The 24392-nt window shown below is 37.2% G+C and overlaps 1 protein-coding gene across 6 annotated transcripts in view; it reads right to left on the reverse strand.

The window, feature by feature from the left end:
* The window catches only part of PTPRM (protein tyrosine phosphatase, receptor type, M), a 360339-nt gene that overhangs the window by 266817 nt on the left and 69130 nt on the right, over positions 1–24392 (reverse strand). For all 6 annotated transcript variants that reach the window (XM_014938720.1, XM_014938716.1, XM_014938719.1 and 3 more), the window contains exons 5-6: positions 21284–21458; positions 10836–11129 (exon numbers count right to left, since the gene is read on the reverse strand). In XM_014938720.1, coding sequence (XP_014794206.1) covers positions 10836–11129; positions 21284–21458 — 469 coding nt within the window. The remainder of the gene's footprint in view (positions 1–10835; positions 11130–21283; positions 21459–24392) is intronic.

A 24392-nucleotide genomic window follows, 5' to 3' on the forward strand; every position in this document is an offset into this window, starting at 1 on the left:
CCTCTTATAAATGAGTACTCTTCACAATCTAGCCTTACATGTCAGACAAAAAAAGATGAAACTTTTATAATGGAAATTTAATTATAGTACAATTTTTGCCAGTTGTCATTCCAAAGTCATCTATAATTATGCTCAGGTCATTAAAATTATTTTTTTCATTTACTTGGCCAAACATGCCAGTTACATATCAGGTCATCCTCTCAAATTCAACTCTGTACAACAGTAATTAAGTAAACTATTGAATATTTTTTGGTGTGTGTGGTTTGGTTTTTTTTTTTTTTTAAAGTAATTGCAAACAAAACATCTGCAGAAACAGTCAAAACAAAGAGCAACTGACAGATGGTTTGATTTTTGTTTCCAAAGAACATAAATTTTAGAAATAAAAAGGCACTTCTGTGTATCAAGAGTAAACACTTATCGTTGTCTTTTTGCTTTACATGCATTTTCCCATAAGTACAATACTACAATATAACAGTCCACTATAAACACCATTTTCTACTGCAAAGTTTCTGGACCAAAACTCCTTCAGTGAACTTTTTGAAAGTTACGAATCATGAATTAATGGGTAAAATTGAACTCTCCCTTTCCCAAAAGAAAACCCCCTTTTCTCCCTGCCAGGAACTGGATCAAGCTTAGCAGAATGAATAAACATGAAATAAATGCACAGATAGCTTTTAATATATTTAAAATAATTAAAAGGGTGCTCAAAGGATGGTAAGTATTGAGAGACAGCTAAATGCAGACATCAGAAGCATAAATTTGAAAACACAGTTGTTAAAAGTATTTTAGATGGTTGGCCATATTTCTCATTCTAAAAAAGACCATCCTATGGGTAAAAGAACACAAGTACTGAAATGCAAGAGCCCTAAATCATTACCTTCATAGGCAGCCTTATTTTAATCTTCATTTTATTCTTTTAATACAGTACTTCATGATAATGCTATGTAAGGTTTTTCCCAATTTTATTTTTCATTTCTTTTAGATATTTAAGTATTTGCCTGCTCAATGTCCTCACAGCCAAATGTTTTATTTCCTTTGGGACAGAATCCATCTAGCCATGTAGGTACAAAGTAGCAAAAAAGAATATAGAGCAGATTTCTGCTCTCAAACATTTACTGCCTATAAAAGTCTGAAAAAATCTCAGTTCCACAGGGATGCTCCTCGATGCCTAACCAACACACTCAACAGTAATTAGATAGATTACCAAACAAAACTATTCTTTTCAATCTATAGAAATGGAGGTCTATCACTCTTTCAACTGTCTCAACTTCATTTTTCTGTAGTTGCAAACAGAAACTTGACGCCCACTTGCTGACCAGAAGAGATCCTTGAACTGTAGGACAGCATTACCTATTTACAGCACTGCAGTGACCTAGCACCTTGAAGAGAAAGAGAGGTTTATTTTTTTTCCTTCAAAGTCAGGGTATTTCTTCATTGGGATCTGCTCTGATTTCAGGTCTCAAACTAGACACCTAGTCTAGAGTCTAGGCTATAAAGTTTTAATTGTACTTTATGGAAACAGTAGTACCAGAAAAGGCAGAACACACAGCACCAACCCTTCTTGCTGGGAACCTTCAGGAGGCTGGACTGGATTCTGCATACAACAATTCTACGTTTGGAAAACAAACAGCTTTGCAGCAAAGCCAAAATGCCTCCCAAATATTGAATAAAAATGGAACCACCTGAGCAGTGTCATTGTTCGTTTTCCTTTGAAGTGAGGCAGAATTAATGCACCATTCATTCTGCAAACCTTTGATTTGACTTTTTCGCAAGCAATTTTTTTTTTTTAAAAGAAAACTAAAAGAATCAAAACTTACGTATCTCATTGTTTTGTCATAATTCCTGGGTGTTTCATGCTTCACAGATGTTCCAATAGAATTGTGTGATTATGTGTTTTTACAACCGACCAAAGCTGCTGAGCACACGGTCTAACGCATTCAAACAAAAGGGTGAGCCTTAAAATAATAAAACAGAGGAGCATATGCCTGTCTGTTCATCCATTTCCATCTCTCGATACCCTTTCAAACCACTGGCAAATTTCATCCAAATTTAAACAAATTTGACACAGTCCTGCCAGAATTTAATTCCAGAAGGTGAGCGCAAGCCAAACCAGTGTCCTCGTTTGGGAGGCTCAGGGCAGAGAAGCAGAAAACCAACATCAAATACCCCTTTTGACAGCAGATTCCTGGTTAACTGAGTGCTGCCTCTTGCCTTGCAGGTCTGTCATAAGGGAAAATGGGATTACCATCATAAGGTGGCAATATCTAGTGGAGAAATTTTTCAGAAATTAGGCTTCCATTGTCTATGGGACATCTTATTTTCCTGGCTCCTAAAACAGATGGCTCAGAATTCCACTCAACCACTTTTTAATTATAAAATCTGTTCTTTAGAGCCTAAATCCCCTTTGGTCATAGGGGTGATTCATTCTCACATATGTATGAAGGAGAATAACAACTGGATTGATGAAGAAATATGTGTGTGTATGTATATACACACAAACACACTCTCAGGATGCATATTTAGTTATTCTTTTTAGACATAAACTGAAGAAGTAAATATATTTTGGCTACTTCAAATGTATAAAAGATTTTGCTTGGGTTTTGGATTAAACCTTCTCCAGTTACTAAGTCAGAGGAAAAGCCATCATTTCCTGTCTCATTTGCTAATGTTTTTGCCAAAGGATCAGCATTATTAAAAATGTAGTTTGTCTGTAACTGGAAGACAGTATGGCATAACTGGATGTGAAAATTGGAATAACTGATGTGAAAATTGCCTTCAGAAGAGGGGAGAAAGTGCTCAGCAGAAAGCTGTTAAGGACAAATTCAAGGCACCTGTGGAACTTCACAGGAAAGACATCTATACCCAAAGCATTCTCTGTTCGTTATTTCTAATTGCTTTCAGTAACAGAGTAACAATGCATTTATTTAAATCTGCAGTAATAATACTTCCGAAAAGAGAGATCCAAAGCAACCATGGAACAGTTCATGTACAATTTGTTCAGAACAGAATACTACTAAGGAATGCTCTATGAATATTTTCACAAGTATACCTAAATTTGCCACTTCTATTAAAGGTGCCCCATCCCAGTCTTTTGTTCATAACCAGTACACTCCCAACTTGCTGTTTTGGGTTTTTTTTAACTTCATACCAAGAAATTATTCTTGAATCGAAGTTGGATAAAATAATTTTTTGATGTGTGGCTTTTGAACTTATCCTTATAATTAATAAGAGACTGCAAAAAAATTTGGAGATAGAGATACGTCATAGGAGGAATCATATTACCTACTTTTTCTCAAGGCTCATTATGTTTTCTTCACATTCCCTTTACCTGGTAGACGTGAAATTAATAATTTTGCCCCTCAGGTTTGCTGTAAGATGGTGAAGGTTCATTTGTCTCAAAGAGCAGGTTAATTTCTTCTTCTGCAAATGTTTTGAAATGGAAATCTAATAAAGTGAAGAACTAAGTCTCCATTTAAATGATTGCTTTTCACATGACAGTCCTACCTGGCAGTTCTTTTTTACAAACACTCGGTTTCCATCCCATATAAATCCAGCTATAATTGTCAGGAAAGAATCCTAAATGTTTCTCCCTATTATAATGAGGAGCTCCTCAAAACAAACTGATCTGACAGTCAAGTTTCACACTCCGTATCCTTATCATCACTAGAATGTGTCTATGTTCCTTATACACTCCCAGCACATGTGTCTGAGAGAAGGACAACAGACCCAGATCTTTGCAGTCCTTTTTGTGTCCTATTCCTGCCCTTCCCATCAGGTGGTGGGGAGGAAAAATGTTCTCCCTCTCCAATGACGCCTCTGGATACTGTAACTAAACCAAAAATATGTATTGAGGGACATACATCCTACTAGGCATTATTTTCTTGGAATCCTATTAAAATCTCAGTTTGCATTCTGCACATCCACAACCTGCTACATTGTAGAAAATACAATAACAGCTTTTACCCTTACAAGAAAGTGGACCTTATATGGGAGTGGTTTGTGTATCAGAAAGGCATTAGAAGAAAGAATGATACAGTAGGTAATCCTCACTTCAAATTTCTATTAAAACTGTATTAAGAAGACACAAAAGTGGAGGGACTAGTAATTTCTACATAACACCAGCTTGCTTGGTGCCTGGTGTTAAGAAAAATGTTTGTGTACACAAGCTGAAGATTCACCAAACAGAGACAAAGCTGTGATTTCCCCTGCAAAGCAAAGACACACCTGGGATGAAAGGGCAGATAGATAATAAAATATTATCAGGGTAAGAGAAAATGTTTATTTTTCCCTTTCATTGGGAACAGGAAATCTGAAAAATGATGTGGTGGAACTCAAACTTTTGCTTATGGGAGCAAAAAGTTTGGCATTTTCATATGGTACTGTCACAGCTGGACATCATTTGTGTTTTCAGTAAAGCCCTTTCCAAGGAGACACCTTTTTTTTTGTTTTGTTTCCTAATCAGAGGTAAATGACAACTGACACAAAGACAAAAACATACATCCTACTAGGCATTATTTTCTTGGAATCCTATTAAAATCTCAGTTTGCATTCTGCACATCCACAACCTGCTACATTGTAGAAAATACAATAACAGCTTTTACCCTTACAAGAAAGTGGACCTTATATGGGAGTGGTTTGTGTATCAGAAAGGCATTAGAAGAAAGAATGATACAGTAGGTAATCCTCACTTCAAATTTCTATTAAAACTGTAACTTACTTTCACAATAAAACCATACATGAAATGTAAATTCACTGTGGACTTCCTGTTCTGATAAATCAATGCAACTCCCTACTAAAGTTTATTACAGCTTCAGGTGTGGAGTGGTGACTTTAGAAATACCATTGAACTTTTCCATGAAAGATAAAATGGTGCAATATCTGCAACCCTCCTTCTCAGGGTTCAAGTGTCTGTGATCCGAGGTCTAGCTCTGATACAACACAGCTGCACAACCTTGGTTCAAACTTCTGAGAAAATTGCCAAGTTCTGAGAAGGAGCTGTAGAAAAGAACCTGCAGTACGGCTTCAAGTTGACATTTCCCTATGATCACAAAACTCAGAGATATTAAGACTTCATTATACTCCTGAAAAAAACAAAACCTGTTCCCAGGCAGTCCCTCAAGGTATAGCAACAAGAAGGAAAAACTTGATTGACACTGACACAAAGGTCCTTCCCTCCTTTCTTGAGAAAAAAGGTCAAAAGATACAAAGAAGCCTTCAAGGACAGAGAAAGGCAGCCACCATTTCAACTAGAGAAGTTCTTAGGAAGGAGCTCATCCTTCCTAGTAGTGATATAGAATGGGGAAGGGCATGAAAATAAGCAGTACCACTGAGATTCAAGACAGGCTAAAGCATGAACATTGACAAAGGGAAAGACTAACTAGAGAATTAATGACAAAAGAAGATGGGAGAGTGGAAAATGGGGAAGATCAACTGCAAAGATGATTTGAGTATTCAGAACCTTATACAGCTGCAGACTGTCCATCTTGTAGGACCTGGCAAGGGCTTCATGTCATGGGGCAGGAATAAAGTTGTGGCATGGAGTACTGTCTGGCATACCTCAGCACGATGATGTTGCATGCAGGGTTCCAGACAGTTGCTGGCCCATACCACCTGCCTAAAGATACTTTTGTCTGTTGCAACCTGATGCAGTTAAGAGAGTGTATGACAGCAAAGTAGTGTATGATTTGTAGGGACTATATAAAATGGGTAGATAGGAAAGACTAAGAGTTCTGTGCTTCAGCTTTGGATCTGGCCACAATTTTCAAGAGAGTGAACATATATTGCCTATGTGAATACTGTATTTCCATCCTATAGAAATTATGGGCTCATAAATTATGCACTCCTTTTAGCGTTGAAATGCAGAAAACGGGGAACTTAGCTAACATTCCCAAGTAAAAATAGGGGTTGTCACTCTGGTCAAGTCTGATCATTTTTAGGATCTGATAACATGAGATGAGGTCTTAATCTATCAGAGGATAGAAGATGCTCATTCCATCAGTGAGCATTTTGGCACACGTAAATTTTTTCACAGTACCAGTGGACAGCATAGAACTACGAGGTAATTTCGACACCTAGGAAAATTACTCAGCTGAAGCCAAAGCAGTGAGCAAAATGAATAAAACAAAAAAAAGAATAATCTTTAAGAGTGGGGATTGAAAGAGTTCCTCTGCTCTGTTCTTCCAGATTGTAACAAGCCTTCTAGGAGCAACAGACAGTTTACAACTAACCTGCAGCATTGATTCTAGAACTCATTTGTACTGGGAGTAACAGCTTGCCTCCTGACAAGCTCAGATGATGGGGTATAAGAGACAGCAAAATGAACCATGTTAATTAAAACATTCCTGTTACTTCCTTGTATGAGGAATGTGTCAAACCCTCTGCCTGGGAAATTATTGGTTAAACTGACTGACTGTTTTTGCAGACACTCCAGGGAATTAATTGTGTCTTAGCACAGAGAAGCAGAGTTCTGACCATTAAAAAAACCCCACAATTTGGGGATAGCCCATCAGAAGTTTTTTTTAGGCTGTCTTTTAATTTATTTTCCAATACAGTTTTCTGGTTTGGGAAAGTAAAAATTGGTAATTTTCTAGGATAATTCCAAATGTCACAGTCAAAAAAAAGACATGACGAAGGAAAGGCAATCATTTCCCCTAGGAGGTCTTAAAATTTCCCTCCCTTAGCAGGAGAGATTTTATTTTACTTTTTCTTCCTAAGATAGCTGACTTTAAGCTGTACCTGTGTGATAGTTCCATCTGGGATGGAGTTAACTTTCTTGCTAACAGCTGGTTAAACCACGACACTTTGTTCACCAGCAGATTAAAGGAACAACATTGTTTAGAAATAAAGTTTCATAATAGAGAGGCCATAGCAAAAAAAAAAAAAAGGACCTCATTTAGGAGTTCTGGATTTTCCAGGAGATTGTTTTAACTGGGGCACTGCCTCACTGTCAGAGTGCAGGGGCACATACTGGATCAAGATTTGTATCATGCAATGTATGTCAAAGATAAAACACGTTGCAAAGCACTGAAATAAATAATTCCACCCACAGAAATATGATATCGACAAGAGAAAACTACAAAACACAGTCTACCTTATTAATCCTTCAACATTCCTACTTAGTTTTACCACGGACAGTTCCACTGGGTTTGGGTCAGATTTAGAGAATCAAATATTTAGAGAATTGATATTGGGCTTTTTCAGGCACCAGAGGATTCCCAATCTACTTCAGTAAGGGATAACAAGAGGTTTTTACAACTATTGGCTCTCAGATCCTCAAACTCATTATATCCCATATGGCAGAGCCACTGTTGGTTCTGTGCTTACACACAAGGTTCCTTTGGTTCAACTATCTGTGCAGCTATCTAGCTGCTAGCAACGGTGGGGTGAGTGAGGTCTCTATAGCAGTGGTTGGATTGCGAGCCCGATACGGAGTGAACAGTCTTGTTCCTAAGATAACGGTGTCTGAAATGTGAAGGATTCTGATATCCTGCCCCTAAATAAGGCTAATTGTGGGTGACTACTCTAGAATTCTTATTTTACAACTGTACAAGAGTGAAAAGGTACTTCAGAGTAATTTTAGATACACTGTATAATGGAAATATTCTGTATCTCTCTCTCTCTCCCTTCACCTCCTTTTTACTTTAAATGGCAGCACTATTCCAGATTCCTAACACCATATGAGACAGTTGTGAGAAGAGGGAACTTTGAGAACAAAAACTGGTGATTCAAATTCCAGACAACCTAAGGAGGCCTTGATTTCAGACCTTAAAACAAGAAAAACCCTTTTTTCCAAGTCTGACTCAAGTGTGATTTACAATGGCCAAAATCCATTAAAACCCTCTTTTTCAAACCCAAAATCCATGTACTAGGTTAAATCTAATCCAGACCCAAATATAATTCCTCAGCCTTCCCGAACACTATGCTGAAAGAGCACTTACATTTATATTACATTTCATCAAAAGGAAGCAAAGCACTTTAGACAATATGTAACTGCTCCACTGAGGGTGATGCAGCCAAGTCTGGGGAGATTTATATCTTTTCTTTGCATTCTAATTATAGACGCTTTTATTTACTAAAGTTGCAGATAGGACTTGTCTATTAAAAGTCTCTGAAATCTCATTTTGCTAAAATGAAAACATATTTCAAATGCTTTGGAGAACTATTAAGATTATTGAATGTCTAGCACGCTGCTTCAAGTCTCTGAGTGGTTCACTAGACCCCTAGGGAACAGGCAAGCAGCATACAATTATCACAGTAATTAAAAAGGTGCAATGACTCTTCTCTTAAAGACTCTTGGTTTATTAATTCTATGGTATGCTTTGGAGACTGGCATTATTTTACTCCTACCCAGCTTAATTATACCATCATTAGTTTATCAACATCTCCTTTTAAGCCCTTGGGCCAGTTATTAGCATGTCACTTGCTAACAGTTAACCAATAACCACTACACCTTCAAAGCAGGATCTTCTGCTATAAAAAAGCCAATTTGTAGAGACAGATTTAATATCATCATTCAATTTAAAATTTTCAGTCAGCCATCACTTTCTGCTTTAATTTAAGAGGGTTACTGTTTAGCTTAATGGAAACACAAATAATGCTGATGTATTACAAGATATTACCAAGTAATAAAATACTTCCAGTCCATAGTGGTTTATGAGACTGAATGCATGTTTTAATACTCCACAGTACACACCACTGAAAAGACCAGAAAGTATACAACATTCTTAAATATAACTAGAAATCTGGATTTCTCTCTCTACTGGGTCTGGCTGGGATGGAGTTAATTTCCTTCTTAGCCGCCTGTATGGTGCTCTGTTTTGGATATGGGACTACAACAAGGTTGATAACACACCAGCATTTTGAATGTTGCTGAGCACTGATTGCACTGCCTCAAAGCTTTCTTTTTCCCACTCTGCTCCCCCAGAAGTAGACTAGAGAAAAGGCTGGGAGGGGACACAGCCAGGACACAGCTGGGAGGGGACACAGCCAGGACATCTGACTCCCACTGACCAAAGGGATATTCCATACAGTCAGCAATCAATCAAAGCTCTAGGAAAGGAGGATGCCTTGCTTCCCAGGAAGTTGCTAAATATCTGCCTGTTGATGTGAAATAGTGAATGAATTTCTTAATTCACTTGGCTTGTGAACACAGCTTTTGCTTAACCTGTTAAACCGTCGTAATCTCAGTCCATGAGTCTTCTTGACTTCCCTCTGTTTTCTCCCTGTCCCATGGCAGAGGTGACTGAGTTGGTGGCTGCGTGGGTACTTGGCTGCTGGCTGGTGTCAACCCACCAGACTCTCTAGCCCTTTAGTACAGACAGGCTCACTGACACAGCACCCAATGTCACATTATCTAATCATATAAGCAGATAATCAGACTATGAGAAAAACCTTTGTAATTTTAAAATAACTGACATACTTGTGTATTAAATACATACTGCCTTAGTCTAGACAGGTAAGTTTATATTATTATGAAAGGCACAGTGACCAAGGAAACCCTCCTGCAGGTAACTCAAATTTTTATGCCTCACTTTTGATTAAGCTGAAGTTATCTTAGTCTAATAAAGAAAATCCTACAAATACTAACTACTTATCTATTACTATAACTTAAATGTACTGCATTTTGGTATTTTTCATTAAATACTTCTGTCCAGTAATGAGAGGAAGAAAAAAACCATAAAGAATGTCAAAGCATTGGTACTTGCATAAGCTTGCATCTTCAAAACAGAACACTGGGATTCTGATAGCAACTATATTTCATTCTATGGCATCACACCAGACAGCTCAACTGAAATGCAATTTAGCCACTGACAGGTGGCCACTTTACAAAAAGTAACTTTACTTTCATATGCAATGGAAATACATCATTATTGCTGTTGAAGTATGTAATTTTTCCTGTTTAAAAGACAAATAACACCAAGCCATTCTTTAAAAGATTAGGATCAATAAGCTGATACCATTTGCTTAATGTCATTTCCTTTAGGTACACTTCTGCATATTTTCCAGCAGCAGAAAGAAGATTTGAAATATTGGGGGGAAACACAAATGACCAAAAAAAAAAAAATTCTAGGTCACAGTATACTCTATTATCTCCTGAGTAGCTGAATCCCAAATTAATATCACTGCCACTCTTCCTGAAAATTACTGTACAACTGCTTTTGTATAATAGGTCTACTTTGTATCTTTTTACAGTCAGAGGTCAGCACTATTAATTATAACACCCAAAACAGAACCCAAGACTACCACACAGCACCAGAAATCACACTACCTCATTTAATGAAAAGACATGCTATCAGTCACTAAGAAAGCAGTCCTTTGCTAAATCCCATCTGCTAATTGAGACTTAACAGTGCATACTTTTGCTGGTACACAGGATCTCTTTCCGCTTTATCTACCAGTTTGATACACTTGAGATTGAAAAAAGCAAAAAAGAAACTTTATCCAAAACAAAGTTATTATCCAGCTTGGATACCAGCCAAAAAAAAGCCAGAAATAACAATAAGAAATAAAAAAGGGATGAACTCACCTAACACCCAAACATACACCAGCAAGAAAGGGGTGTAATGAAATGGAGAGCTTAGTGCATACCTGATAGTAAAAAATTTTATTTATACAGCATTCTACACTGACCACGTCAAGGCATGCACAGGTATGACTTCATCTCACTGAAGGCTGGTTTCAAGGTCACTGTAGCTGGCAAATGCTAATAGCTTATTCAGTCTTAATTCCTGTAGCCTGCTGTCTTAAAGTAGACAGTCAAAACTGCTAGAGAAATAACTTATGTTTTCAACCCTAGAAAGATGCTTACAATTTTCCAATTACTTTTGAATACTCACCAGCACATTTTGTCCTCGTTTTGAGAGCTGGGCCAGGAGATCCAGTTCCTCCTTCACCTGGTCTTGTGAGTAATACACTGATTTCATATTCTGTGTCAGGATCCAGGTGCCCAATCTTATAGCTTGTGGAGTCCACAGGCTGTATGTCATACCAGCTTCCACTTGAAGTTCGATACTCAACTTCCCTTTGAATAATGGGTCCATCCCCATTGATGGAATTGGCATTCAACTGTATCCACAGGTAAGTCGCACCAACTGAGGACAGCTGGGGTGGAGCAATGGGAACTGGTGGCTCTGCAGCACAATAAGTTACAAAAGCAGCAATCATTATTCTGGCATTTCTTCCGCTTCTAAAACATTCAAATAAACAATGGAGTTTGTACAGCATTAAAGTTGAAGATTGCATGAAAATATAGATATAAACAAATCACCACTACAGATTAACTTATTTCCAATAAACTGTAATATGCAAACTTTTGCTTATGCACTTGGAGATTTTAACGTGAAGCTTTTGTTTCATACCATGTAACTTCAAACTGGATGCAAGTGCAGTCCTATTCACTAGACATTACATGGCAACTTTAAACTTCCAATTTAAAAAGAAAGATAACCTCAGGTTTTCTATCAAAATACAGTTGTTATTGGATGTAAATATAAGTCTCACTCAAAACTAACATTTTAAACCTAAAATTGATATTGTAGTCTATTCTTAGACATATTTTTAGACATGCAGAACAGTGATTTCTGCATGAAAACAACATGATTTTTTTATTCATTATTTCTCATGGACTGTACTACTCAGCCTTCAGATTTTCAGACTTCCATGTAACAGTATTCTTTTTCAAGTCCTATATCCTGGTTAAAGGAAAGAGTTTCTAACTGAGAGCTGGGGGAATTCCTGAGTCTTTAGTGTAACTCTGACTATTTCACATAATGGTTTATTTTCTCTAACTACCATGCAGAAGGAGTACTTTGTCTCACAGAGCAAGTATGTGTGTGATCTCTTCACAGTTTGCATTCTAAAGGTTTTAAAAATGAGAAAAATTTTTAAACAACTTTTCTTTATTATGTGATGGACATCTCATTTTAAATTAGACTGCAAAAAAAAAAAAAATTGCAGCCATTGTCCCTTTTTAAAGGTAAATAACAAATTAATTTTTTTCCTATTGATTAATCAGGAAATTACTCTGCTGTTTCCTGCATCACATTTGCATAAAATTCACCTTCCCGTTGGTTAAATATATTCACATAGAATGAAACCAGGCCACTGTAATAAGGCACTGTTTGATCCAATATTCTTAACATATCTATCAGCAAACACTGCCACCTTCTTAAGGCTACACAGAATATGTAATGAACATCAAACATCTGTCTTCCCTAAGCTGTAGGTTCAGAATTATCCTCTTCTGCTAACCATTTTTCAACGTGTTGAGATATAGGTAGGCAAACAGAAAAGAAGCTGAATTTATATATTTCACCATTCTCTCGAGAACTTCAAAGTCAGAGTTAAAGCAAAGAACATAAAAGAATGAAGCACAAGGGAGAAAGGAACTCTGAAAATAAGTATTAATATTTCCTGAGAAATAGCAGAATTGCCATTTTAACAAACAGGCAATTATCCAACATTATGCTACCTTTTTCATTTAGAGAAAGAGTAGTGAACTTCCAGAGCACTAAGTACATTGAAGATTAGCTATGCCTCAGACAGTGTTCCTCATTAGCACTGTACACTTGTACATAACCTTCAAACTGTGCAATCTGTTAGTAATTGCTGAAATATGACATCACAAAACAGCAAAGAGGCATCAGCATTATATATTTTCATGTTAAAAAAACTGATTGCTATCACAAAGAATGTGATACAGTGGACAACAAACCAGAATGTCTCCAAAGATGTCTACTAATTATTACTAATTGCAATAGACATAAAAATAGCTACATATATTTTAGTAGATTCCAGTACATAAAGAAAAGAACATTGTTTACATTTTCAAATCACTAGAAAAAGCACCGTTACGTGTCAGCAGCAATATATGGCAAACTGATGTCATCTTTCGGTTAGACACATACTGCAGTTTTATTGAAATTATTGTTCCTGAAGTATATAAACTACGGCTTCATACAGCGATAGTATGCCTGGAAACAGTTCTGACTTGACTCAAAATGATTTAGCATCAATTTAAATCATTAGGCTGGTTTGTGAACCAAGACATGAAATGGAACTTTTATAGAGCATCCTAAGGCATTTACTTAGCCATGCTGAAAGAACAGTTAATTACTTTCAAGTTTCAAATGCTACCAAAGGCTGTTGAAGTGCCATTCAAAATGCGAACTCAGGAGTTAGGTCACTAAGGTTAGTGGTTATACCAATTCATTGCAAGTATTACAAGTACTTGAAATAGACAGTATTTTATTGTCTTTTTATCCCTCGGGGCGTATTTTTCATTCCTTTGTGACCAAAGTGCAAAAGGTTAATGCAAGCTGCATGATTTCAGCAAAGCCTGCATATACTGCAGTTTAGTACTGGTAACGTAGTTTAATACTAAAAGTAGTCTTTTTTACCGGAGATCGAGGTTACATAAAACGAACCTTTCATTACAAATACGATGCTCATTATTAAGTGGCTGTTTAAAAACATGAGACCTGGAGTTAAGCAGACACTTTAATACAAACGATGAACTACCAAATATAATGAGCTGATTTCATGACTAAGGTATGAAAGTTGTTCTTGTGATTTATTCATTTCTTCCTCCTTTAGGCAGAATGGTTTACTTTTTTTAGGATACTGAGGAGTTTGAATCACTTAATCAGGTAAGTACCAGACTGCAGCAGCATCTTTCACTGAAAGCAGTTTTACTGGTGGCCACTGGGGTAGTCTCAAATAAATACTATGCAAATTATTTTTTATTAATACCTTTATGAAAATGGTGCTATAGACCTATGATTTTACAGCTGCGTACGTTCAAGGAAGGAATTTCAACTGATTGCAGAAACAACTTTGTAGCAGTGGCTATTTAGTATGATGGTTTAGCTTAAAGAAGAGTTCTTCCCTGTAGATCTCTCTTGAAACAGAATTAAACAGAGCTATTCACTGCTGTGAAGCCCATTAAAGATAGGCTTTTAAAATAGTATGTTAACTCAAAAAAAAAAAAAAAAAAAAAGGTAAGTTTATTCATAATTTCTAATTTAATGCTTTTCAGACTTTGGACAGACTGCTGACCTCTTCTTGAATTCTGTGACAAATGGTGACAGCTGCAATCCCTTATAGAAAGAAAATAGTGGCCACCTAACAAAGCCAGGGGTCTGCAGACAACAGAAAGCTTTAGGAAGATGCTGTGATGTCAACCTACATAAATGTATCATTTACAGTCAATATGAGAAAATACAAAGCCTTTATGAGCAGCAGCCGTTCTCTTATGCAGAGGATAAAAACAAATTAAGCCACACATGCATTAAACTATTTATTCTTATGTGCTTTATATAAACTGCAAACATCTCCAAATGGCAACTCCTTTATTTACACTACTTTGTGCTTATAATGGTATAGTTTCCAAACATCTTCTATAAGATCCTAACATCTTTATCTTTGCAGTTCCTTTAAAATTTAAATAAGGAGGGGAAAGACATCACACAGAGATGCCAGCGGAGATAATGTAAAACTGAGATTTAAGTGAGTTATAGAACACAAAAAAATAGACATTTCTTATCTGTGGCTCAGAACAGCTAACTTGAAAAATGAAACAATCTACTTCAATAGTAACAATAACATTTTTTGATTTTTCTTTTGAGATGAGAGGCTGAAGCCATGCTACATTTGTGGGGGATCAAGGAAGAATCATTTATCCTGTGAGCTAATTTTTTTGAACTAAATAGTAACTGTTAGAAAGAGAACGCCACGATATTCCCACATGATACTGTTCAGTGCTTCGTGATTAGATGAAGTGGTAAATATAAGGTATCAACAATCTCTCCACATTAATAACATCTTAATTATTATAAAAATAATCAAATCATTGTTATTTTATAGTCTTTAAATCAACTAAACAGCTTTAGGAACTTTTGCCTTCCATTTCCCACTTTTTTTTTTTTTTTAAATACATGTATATATAGCATTGTGCTCCTCTTTTGAGCATGCAAATGATTCTGTCTCTTTGGAAACAATGGAGAGCAGTGCCATTTTTCAGCCTTTGATTGTGGATGAAGGGCAACAAATACACCCACTGTTAACAAAAGACACGGCAATGATTTTGAAACACCACAGTTCTTCATGCAATATTTTTTTCAAATAAAGTCTTTAAAAAATTCCTGCCAAAGTATTTAATTATTTAATTAAACAACACCTCTAAACAGTAAGATGCATAACGTGAGCTGATTTTACACTATTCATTTACTGTTCAGGATAAAAACCTGATCTGAGCTAGTATTGTAATGTTCTTAGAACTACTTGTAAAGTCACCATTTAAGAATGTCATTGCTGAAAATATCATAAAATATTATATGCATTTTGAAACTTTACAGAAAAACAAGTGTCCTTGTACTGCACAGTGATAAATACACACAATCTAATTAGCTGGACATTAGTAAATACCCTGCTATGTCCTGTAGTAGTAATAGTATTACTGTCACCACTCATTGCTAACTAGGCACAAACTATTCCCTTTCTCCAGTATGATTCCTCCCAAACCCAATTGCCCTGACTTGCCCATTCTTGGCTCACCATCACCAACTCTCTTTTTTGAGACTGGTGCCTCAGCCTGCACTGACCTCGCTCCATCCTGGTCTGCTCACCTACGTGGTCTAAACCCATCTACCCTTCCCAGTCTGAGCTTTGCCGAGTCTTCATTTTCTCCTCACACTATGCTCACCATCCCCACATTCCACCACTAAATTCCCACCTCAGCATTGGGGTTTTTGTCACTCCAGGCTGTATCTACAATCTCTGTGCCTGGTCCTCTCCCTGCCTTCCAGTCTGCAGCTGTTCTTCCAACCATGCTTTCCCCTAGCATCTGCTTTTCCTCTCCCCTCCCATACTAGACAGTTCCCCTCTCCAGAGAGTTCCCTTTTCCACTGGTCTCAGCCCTCATCCTCATCCTCTACATAGGTATATATGTATGTACACACATACACACTTTATCTTCTACTCTTTGTTGTCTTTCTCCCTAGTTTTTAGTGTTTATGTAGTCCCAATTTTCACCTACCTGCCCTCTCATTTCAAAACACCTCCCAGTTTGCCATACTTCTCAGTCCCAACGCTAACAACCTCTTCCGAGTGTGCAGCTACTTGCTCTTGTACCCCTCACTAGCCAACACCACGCATCATGCATTTTACCTTCACCACACAAGGGCTCGGAGAGGTGGAGGGCTGTACACTAAAAGCCCAGGAATGGTAAGCTCACAGCTTTTAACTCCTGTGACTGGATCCAGTCTGTCCCAGAGGAGCTCGGATCAGCACTTGCCTTTAAATTCCATTCACCGTATCTAGAATCTGGGGGGGTTTGAGAGTTTAACTCAGAGAAGTCTCTATTGTACGTATCAGAACAAGGGTCTTGGTGGGTTTTATTTTGTTGCTTAACTGAGTTATTATTGTTAACCGAGTACAGTCGAAAACAGGTTTTTGCAAGAATGGAAAAACAGTATTTTTGACATAACTATTACCCTCCTGAAAAAAAGTTCCTGCTTCAAAGTCGAGAGTCTTCAGCACTTTCCTATGGAAGTTTGCTGAGATGGCCGAACTATCTCAACTGCTTGGGCAGGAGGTTTTCTCAAAAACTTCAGGCTGAGGCACACACCCACACTACAAAATATCAGCCTGAAGTCACTTTGCCAAAATATGAGCATCCAAAAGCAGGACTTCACGAATTTTCAGGCAACCATAAAAATAAGTCCTGATGCCACCATGGTATCGACAGACTGATGGATTCAGCATCAAAGGCTAGTTGGCAGAGAGAAGACAGATGTTAATTACTTGTGTATACTTAATGTATGAGAACAAGCAATACAACAGATAAGCAAGCTTTAATATTTTATTACTGTGTCTTGATGTCAAAATTATTTTGCCCTCCTGAATAAATTCTTTGCTCTAGAGGCCCAGGAGAGCTTTGGTTCTCTTCCTGGTGTTAAACCTTCCATTTGGAAAGATGCAGACATAGAAGTTGAGAGCATTACAGATGGTTACCTCTCTATACCCACGCTTAAAAACCTAACAAAACTCCTTTTAACCGCTCTGACACCTAGGTTTACCTTGTTTGAACTCAATAAGCAGTCTGAACTCTGTAATAATCTGATGTCTGCTCAGACAGGCTCATTCTGTTCTCTTAAATCTAATCTGTGTTGGATCTGCCCACTATTAGAAAAATTCAGCCTAGGGACTGTATGTAGAAGTCTAATTTACTTCACCAAATACATTTAATCAATTCCACCCTACTACTTTCCTTTTGCTCAATGTTTGATTACTTTTATGTCACCTATTAGATACGAACTGCTGTTTTTTACAATAAGTGGGTGATCTGACAAGGCCAATTTCATGTCTCCCATTAGATAAACTGACATTTCAATCCAATACTCTGACAAACCTAGATGAGGATACTGTGTAGTTTGAGCACACACAATGACAAGGCACTTGTCTTTTCAGCCTTTCCTATCAGAACAAACAAATGGATAAATTGAAAACCTCCCCTTCAGGATTTATTTAAATAGAACAATCAATACTTTATTTCACTGTCCTCTAAAAGGCATATAAGATAACACAAACTAGTTTTCCAAAAAACCCTTTTTTTTTACCTTCTTGTTCAAGGCCAGACTAATTGTTCACTGACAGGCTTTTTGCTTATTAACCAGACAATATTCATGTTTACAATTCTTTAATAAGATAACATGGGATTAACTGACAGGTCTTTAATTGCTTCTCTCCCCCCAATGCAGATTAAACCTTGCCATAACCATATCTTCTTAGGTTAAAAAAAAAAAAGGAGGGAAAAAAAACCCACAAAAACAACCAAAAAAAGGAACATTTGGTGATTTCTTTCATATCTCTCATGTTCAAGATTTGATTCCTATTCCTGTGTGATTTCAGGTTTGGTTTGCAGCACCTGGCACTAGTGGCCCTTGCGCTGATTTCTAAAGTTCTGGTACCTGATCTCCAGTGCCACACAACATCATGCCACAGAGCACTACAAACCTTCAAGAGGTTACACAAGAACGTAACTGGAATCTACTTAGCGTAAGTTCTTATTTAGTGAAACTATATCTACAATGAAGTAGAATGAACAGAGTTGTAACCCACTCTACTGTGCAAGTGTCCCCACTTAAAACCAAAGATATTTTGAAAAAAATCCAACTCCTGTGCAGGATTTACTTATTTGCAACTTGAGTTACAATTTCAGTAACCAGAACAAAAGAGAGCACCTTAAATGGGAAGAACTGACTCTCTTTAACTTACAAACACTAGGTTTGACTCTCCTGTCATCCCGGCAGTGTAATTCCAGGGAAATTCCTCTTAAGTCATCTAAGTTACACCAGCGTAAATGAGAAGAGCATTAGAGTCATTGTTTCCAACAAAGAGTGGGGAGTAATTACACCGCTGTTTCTACACATACTATTATTAACCCATCAGTAATTCCCAAGTATACTAAGCATTACATGCAATGTGGGTAAATGTACATTTTTTCATGTTTTATTGACTGTAATGGATTTAAAAAAAAAGATATAGCTGCACCGAAATCAATCCATTATCTCTGAATTCCAATAACTAACATTGCAGAAAAGCTGCTAAAATAATTAGGAAATACAATTTCTTAATTGTATGCCATCAATAAGAAAACATATTTACTAATTAGCCCCTAATGCTGCTATTTCAGTATAGTCATCTAAGGTTTTACAGCACAATGTTTAAAACAGGTCTTTTTAGGTCAGAAGGAATGACCTGCAGGTGGTCTCATAAAAGCTCCAGTACAGGCAACGGGGATTACCATAATTACTTTGCCACTCTACAAGTAGTTAATGGGATTACACCCGAAGGCTATACACTTGTTCACAGCGCCCAGTGCAAATTTTCTGAAAGAATCTGGGTAAGCACAAATGCCTTAATGATACGCTTCATAATTTCATCTACTGCACCGCAAAAGGAGCACTAATAAATTAAAACACCCTAAATCAAAGAAATGGAGGAAAATAATCTAACTTATTTGGCTTTCTCTATCTCCTGTCACTGACACAGTAAATCTTCATCTGCCTCCTTCAGACAGTCTCTGTTCTTCCTTATTTTCACTGATGCTAAGTCTAAAACATGCTTCATCATTTCTGTTGGGGTTCATATTCCACCCTTTCTTGCTCTCTTTGCTGACTTCCAAACACTTCCATTTTTGGCCACTCCTTTTTATGCTATCTTTGCTTGGACTGAAATAACTTCATTTTTTTTCACCATGCCTAATAATTATATTCTCATGCCACATTGTTTATTTGTTTCTTAATCTGTCCATTCAAATAGCTCATTTAAATGTTCATACTACTATTTCTTTTGTCGTGTTATCTTCATACACTGGTTATTCGCAACATCCTCCTCATCATCTTGTCCTGCTTCTCTCCATTTTCTCTAAAACATACCTACTAATCCCACATTCTTACTTTTGGTAAATGGTTCGTTCTTCTACTAATCTTTTATTCCCCACTCTAACCCGTAGCTCAACTTTCTTCCTCTCCAACTAATCCCTGCTGATCTCACAAACACTGTGCTAACCATATCACCTCTTCATTATTTCACTCCTCATTTTCTTCTTAAGTATTTCCCTCAATTTTTATTTAATTCAGAAAACTCGACCTTATGTACAGCCTAACTGTTAACCTTCCTATATGTCTTCTTAATGTAAATTCTAATGTTCTTCTCTCTTTGTCTCATCTTTTTTTCCCCAAAACATTTGCTTTGATTTTTTAATGCCTTGGCCTGATTCTTCACTTATGCCTCTGTGGCTCCTGTCCTTCAAACCCCTCGTTTACTGCTAGCTTCTCATACATGTGCTTTCTATACTGACTTCAGAAACAAGATCATTGCTACATTTTCAGATGTAACAGTTATCCCACACCTTGCTTATTGCCCTACATATAAGCTGCCTTTAGGAAAAGGATCACATCTTTAAAAAGTCCTGAGAAATCCCATATAGGTTTATAAATATACAAAATAATTAAAGAGATAGGAGAAAGAAAAGAGCAAATCCCAGATCAACTAATAATAAAGCCTCTTATCCAATCTGCTGTCTGCAACCAGAACTGTACAAGCTCTTATACTGCAATAGGTACTGATTTTTTAATTAGATGACTAAGTCATAAGAAATGTTAATTTTTACCTTAATTTGAAAGATAAAACCTAGAGCAGAATTTGGAAAGCAGAGCAACAAGAAGGTACTACACAAAAATTAGATTCTTTCTCCTGTTACTCCTTAGCCTATAAGTTTATTTAATTCTATTAGAACAGCTATAATGATATCATCCGTGATAATCCATATGCTATCCTCAAAAGAAAAAAAGTCTATCCAATGAAGGATACTGTTTCTAAAATCAGAGGATGTACAATAGATTCATGTATGTCCTCCTGAATTCCCAGAGGAACATTCCACACTGGGGGGGAATTTAATTTTAGGTCAATTGGGATCAAATTGTTTTCAGAAAGAGAAAAAGAGCCTTCAGCCCTTCATCTCACTTCTTTGTTAGGCACAGAATGGACAAGAAAGTGAAAACTTGTAACACAGTAACGTGGCTCCGCACCTTAGGTGCACCAGAATCTGTTTTATTCCTGAAAGAACAAAAATAAAATTTTGTTCCTCCAGAATACTAGTATAGAAATAAGAAGCCATCAAAATGCAATTTTGATTATTTTAAACATAATGAATGTTAAAAAATTGCTTTAGCGCAGTTTTCTATAGTAAAGATGGACATACCTGTATGCACTCTATTTACATCTAAGTGTTTCCTGCTGTTTTAAAAGCATCCCTCCATATGTTGGAATATGTGTATTTTATGTGTTCATTTTAATGTAAATCTTTCATATTGTGCAGCAAATATATTTTTAGAATACAATCTCCATAAAGGAGGTAAATAGCCATTATTACAAATATTACAAATATCTTGCCAATGTACTCTTAAAGACATATAGTTGTTCATACCTTAAAAACAAATATCTTGCCAATGTACTCTTAAAGACATATAGTTCTAAACAGTGCATTTTGGTGAATTATTTAAAACAGCAACCAACAAGTAACTAGTTAACTAGCCCTTGCTTTTTCTGTCATTCTCATTACAGCTGGACAGACTCTTCCGATTTATATAAACAAAGTCTATTTGTTGAACCTCTTATCGACTTTAACAGGTTATGGGTGACATTCTTACTGAATTAGCAATTGCAGGTCCTTATTCCATACACTGAGCATGCAAATAGTTAATTTTTTATTGTGAAATACCTTTGACTATCAGTTCTGCATAGTTTGATACACCAACTCCTCCTTCAGTCCGAATCATGCAGCGATAGTTGCCAGCGTCCCGCTTCGTGGCATTTACCACACTAAAAAAAGCTACGAATCGGCGGGCGTTGAACACTTTTATGTCCTTCAGAGGTGCATCCCTTACATAAATACCCTAGGCAAAGAAACAAGAAGAAAGAATATTGTTAGTCAAATTTTATTTCTCTCAAGTTCCCCAAGAGAAGAGACAAGATAAAAGCAGAAGTCTGTATGTTACTTTTACAGATGTTTACGCTGTGTGAGATTTTACTGCCTTCCCATGTGAGTTAAACCATTCATCATCAGTTGGTGACCACTCATCTGGAACAGCTGCTTTCAACTCTTGATAGATTAACTAATAGAAAGATTTAAGAGCAATGTAACATTTACTTGCTTGGCTTGCTTTACACAAATATTTAAAGTTACTTCTTTTAAAGAAACATGAAACCCAACACACTCAGTCTCCGCTTTCTCTTCCTCTCCATATCTGCTACTTGGCACGTGCATCTTGCACAGCTTGCCCAGAAATGTCAGTAGATGGTTCTCTTACAGCATCTACACACACGGGGATATCAGCAACTCGGGTGGAAGAGACAGGGCATGGATTTACCAGGCAAATGATCAACACGGTGGAAGTTGTCTCCATCTTCCACTTCCTCAGCATGACACAAGGAACTGCGGGGTTTCCCTCAGTGCAGTGTCTTACCCTTCCTCAATTCAACATATTGAATGTACGGCACAAGAAGATGAGCTATGTAACAGCCCAGGAGCATGTGGCCAACCATAAGTCCCATGCTACCAGCCTGCTCCCTCATGTGATAGAGGAGGAAAAAAGGGAGGGTAGCACACAGAGGAGGTCAGAGGTGACATCCTGACACCAAGATGAGGGCAGAGACACTGGGCTCTCAGATCCTCAGCAGAACTTGTACTCCCCACACCCATGAAATAGGATACATGCACTATAGTATATATATATATACACACACATATACACTACAGCAGCCAAAAACCCTCGGAAAATGTATAATCATTGAACTGGCTGAAAAAAAATCACACACAAAATCTAGCGACAACATTTACTTAAACAAGTAAACAAGAAGAACTTTGCACAGAAACATCTGTATTTCAACAAACTGAAGGCTACAGCCATTATCAAAACATCAAGAGAAACCTGAGAACCCCGAGCACCTCCCAAAAGACGCTCTCTCCAGGAAGGCATATGTACAGTCTGATGCTATGTAATGAAACTGGTTATTTTTAGTTGGTTTTTCTGACCTCAGGAGCTTCAGGCAGGGAAAAGGTCCTGCCCAACCAAGCTTCTATAAATCATCAACAGAGCTAGTAACATCTGGTTTTCTGTCCTGGAGTTTCTAGTTTGTCCAGCAGAATTTAAGACTTATATAGGAAATACTGACCTCAGTTTGTTACAGCCCTTACTTGCTACCATATTGAAAGTACCCTGAAAATACCAGTTATAACCAGAGAGTTTCAAACACCAGCCTCATAAAATTAGTCATCCCTAAATCGCAAAAACAAGTCTAAGTTAATCATGCCATTAATGCCAAAGAAGCAGTATAATTAACAGTAAATACTGCTTCTCATGCACCAAAAGGTGCAGTATTTTTCCTCTTCAAAAATAAACACTGGTGATGCACAGCTTATTTAAAAGAAAAAAAAAATGTTTGTTAGATGCCCAAAAATGAACGTACTACCATGCCTTAAATATTACTCAGTCTTAAGTTATTACTTGAGAATTACTTCAGATAACTGCCAGCTCCTTGAAATTCCTAGAATTCTGAGCTGCTGATAAACCAGTTTCTCTGATGCGGCATAGCAGTTACCAAAAACAAAACTGGGAAAGAAACAGTTCAAACTACTATTTCAAAACTACTATTTTTCCCAGGAAGCAAGCAGAGTGGGTTAATTACGATTTTGGAGAATTAATATTTCTTAAAAGCAATGATATTTTTTTACCTAAGACAATAACTGATTAGTCCTAATTATCAGAGGCTGCTGACCAGCCACAAACTACACTGTTTTCAAGTGTGTTTCTGCATCTTTCAGACTCTAAGGACCTTGTGCATAGCCAAGTAAAGTGCTTATATTACATACATCCTCTCTAGTTTTTCCTTTTTCTAGTTGCAACATTAGGAAGCTTTACACAGGCTATTTTATCCTGCCAAGAAATAGGGTAAGTTATTCTCTAGGGAACAACATACTGCCACACACTGATTAATTCTGGTACCTAAACTAGCTCAGCTCATTTGGAGTGTGAACAAGCCCCAACGCACTGCAGCCTGCGCGGTACACACACCCACGCTTCCACACAGGCACCTGCATCCAGAATTTACTAGGACTCTCATGAGTTATAACACAACTGAAGAACCACATAAATATTTTAAGAATTATTCCTTGCTGTCCCCACCCAATCAAAGGCTACAGGACACTGTTAAAGGTAGGAAAAGGTGAAAGGAAAGGACAATACTGCATAATTTCTGCCTTAAAGCGCAGCTCGTGAAGACAGGAGACCATGGGAAGGTAGGATACACACACACTCCCCACCGGTCCCACACAGAGGACCGTCTCCTATCACAGCAGCCCCCTTAAACCTCCCAACTGCCAGTACAAATCCTGAACAACACAGCCTGGGTTGTCATATAAATTTGCCAGCAGTGCACAAAAGGAACTGCTCGCATACTCAGCCCCGTAGGACGTATTTCCCATCTTCTTCTGTGCCTCTGTAGAATGACAATGGGAACTGATCAATGCATCACAGCATTTATAATAAATTACTGTTTCACTGAGGTCCCATAATCATTTTCATCTTCTGCTTATTCTTGAACACACTAATCTCACCTGATTTCAAATATCTTAACTGCTGTTCCACAACAGGAAATCTTAGTTTGATCAAGTAATTGACTATATGGCCATGCCACACATGTGATCCATTCTCATGTCAATAATTTCGACTGAAAAAGAGAGAAGTCAAAACACATTTCAGAGGCACAGAGATCATTTTGCTTAAATGAACAAGCCGTAAGAGCTTAAAGGTAACTCAGCTTGGCTCTAC

Source organism: Calidris pugnax, unplaced genomic scaffold, assembly GCF_001431845.1.
Source record: "Calidris pugnax isolate Ruff unplaced genomic scaffold, ASM143184v1 scaffold13, whole genome shotgun sequence".
NCBI lineage: Eukaryota > Metazoa > Chordata > Aves > Charadriiformes > Scolopacidae > Calidris > Calidris pugnax.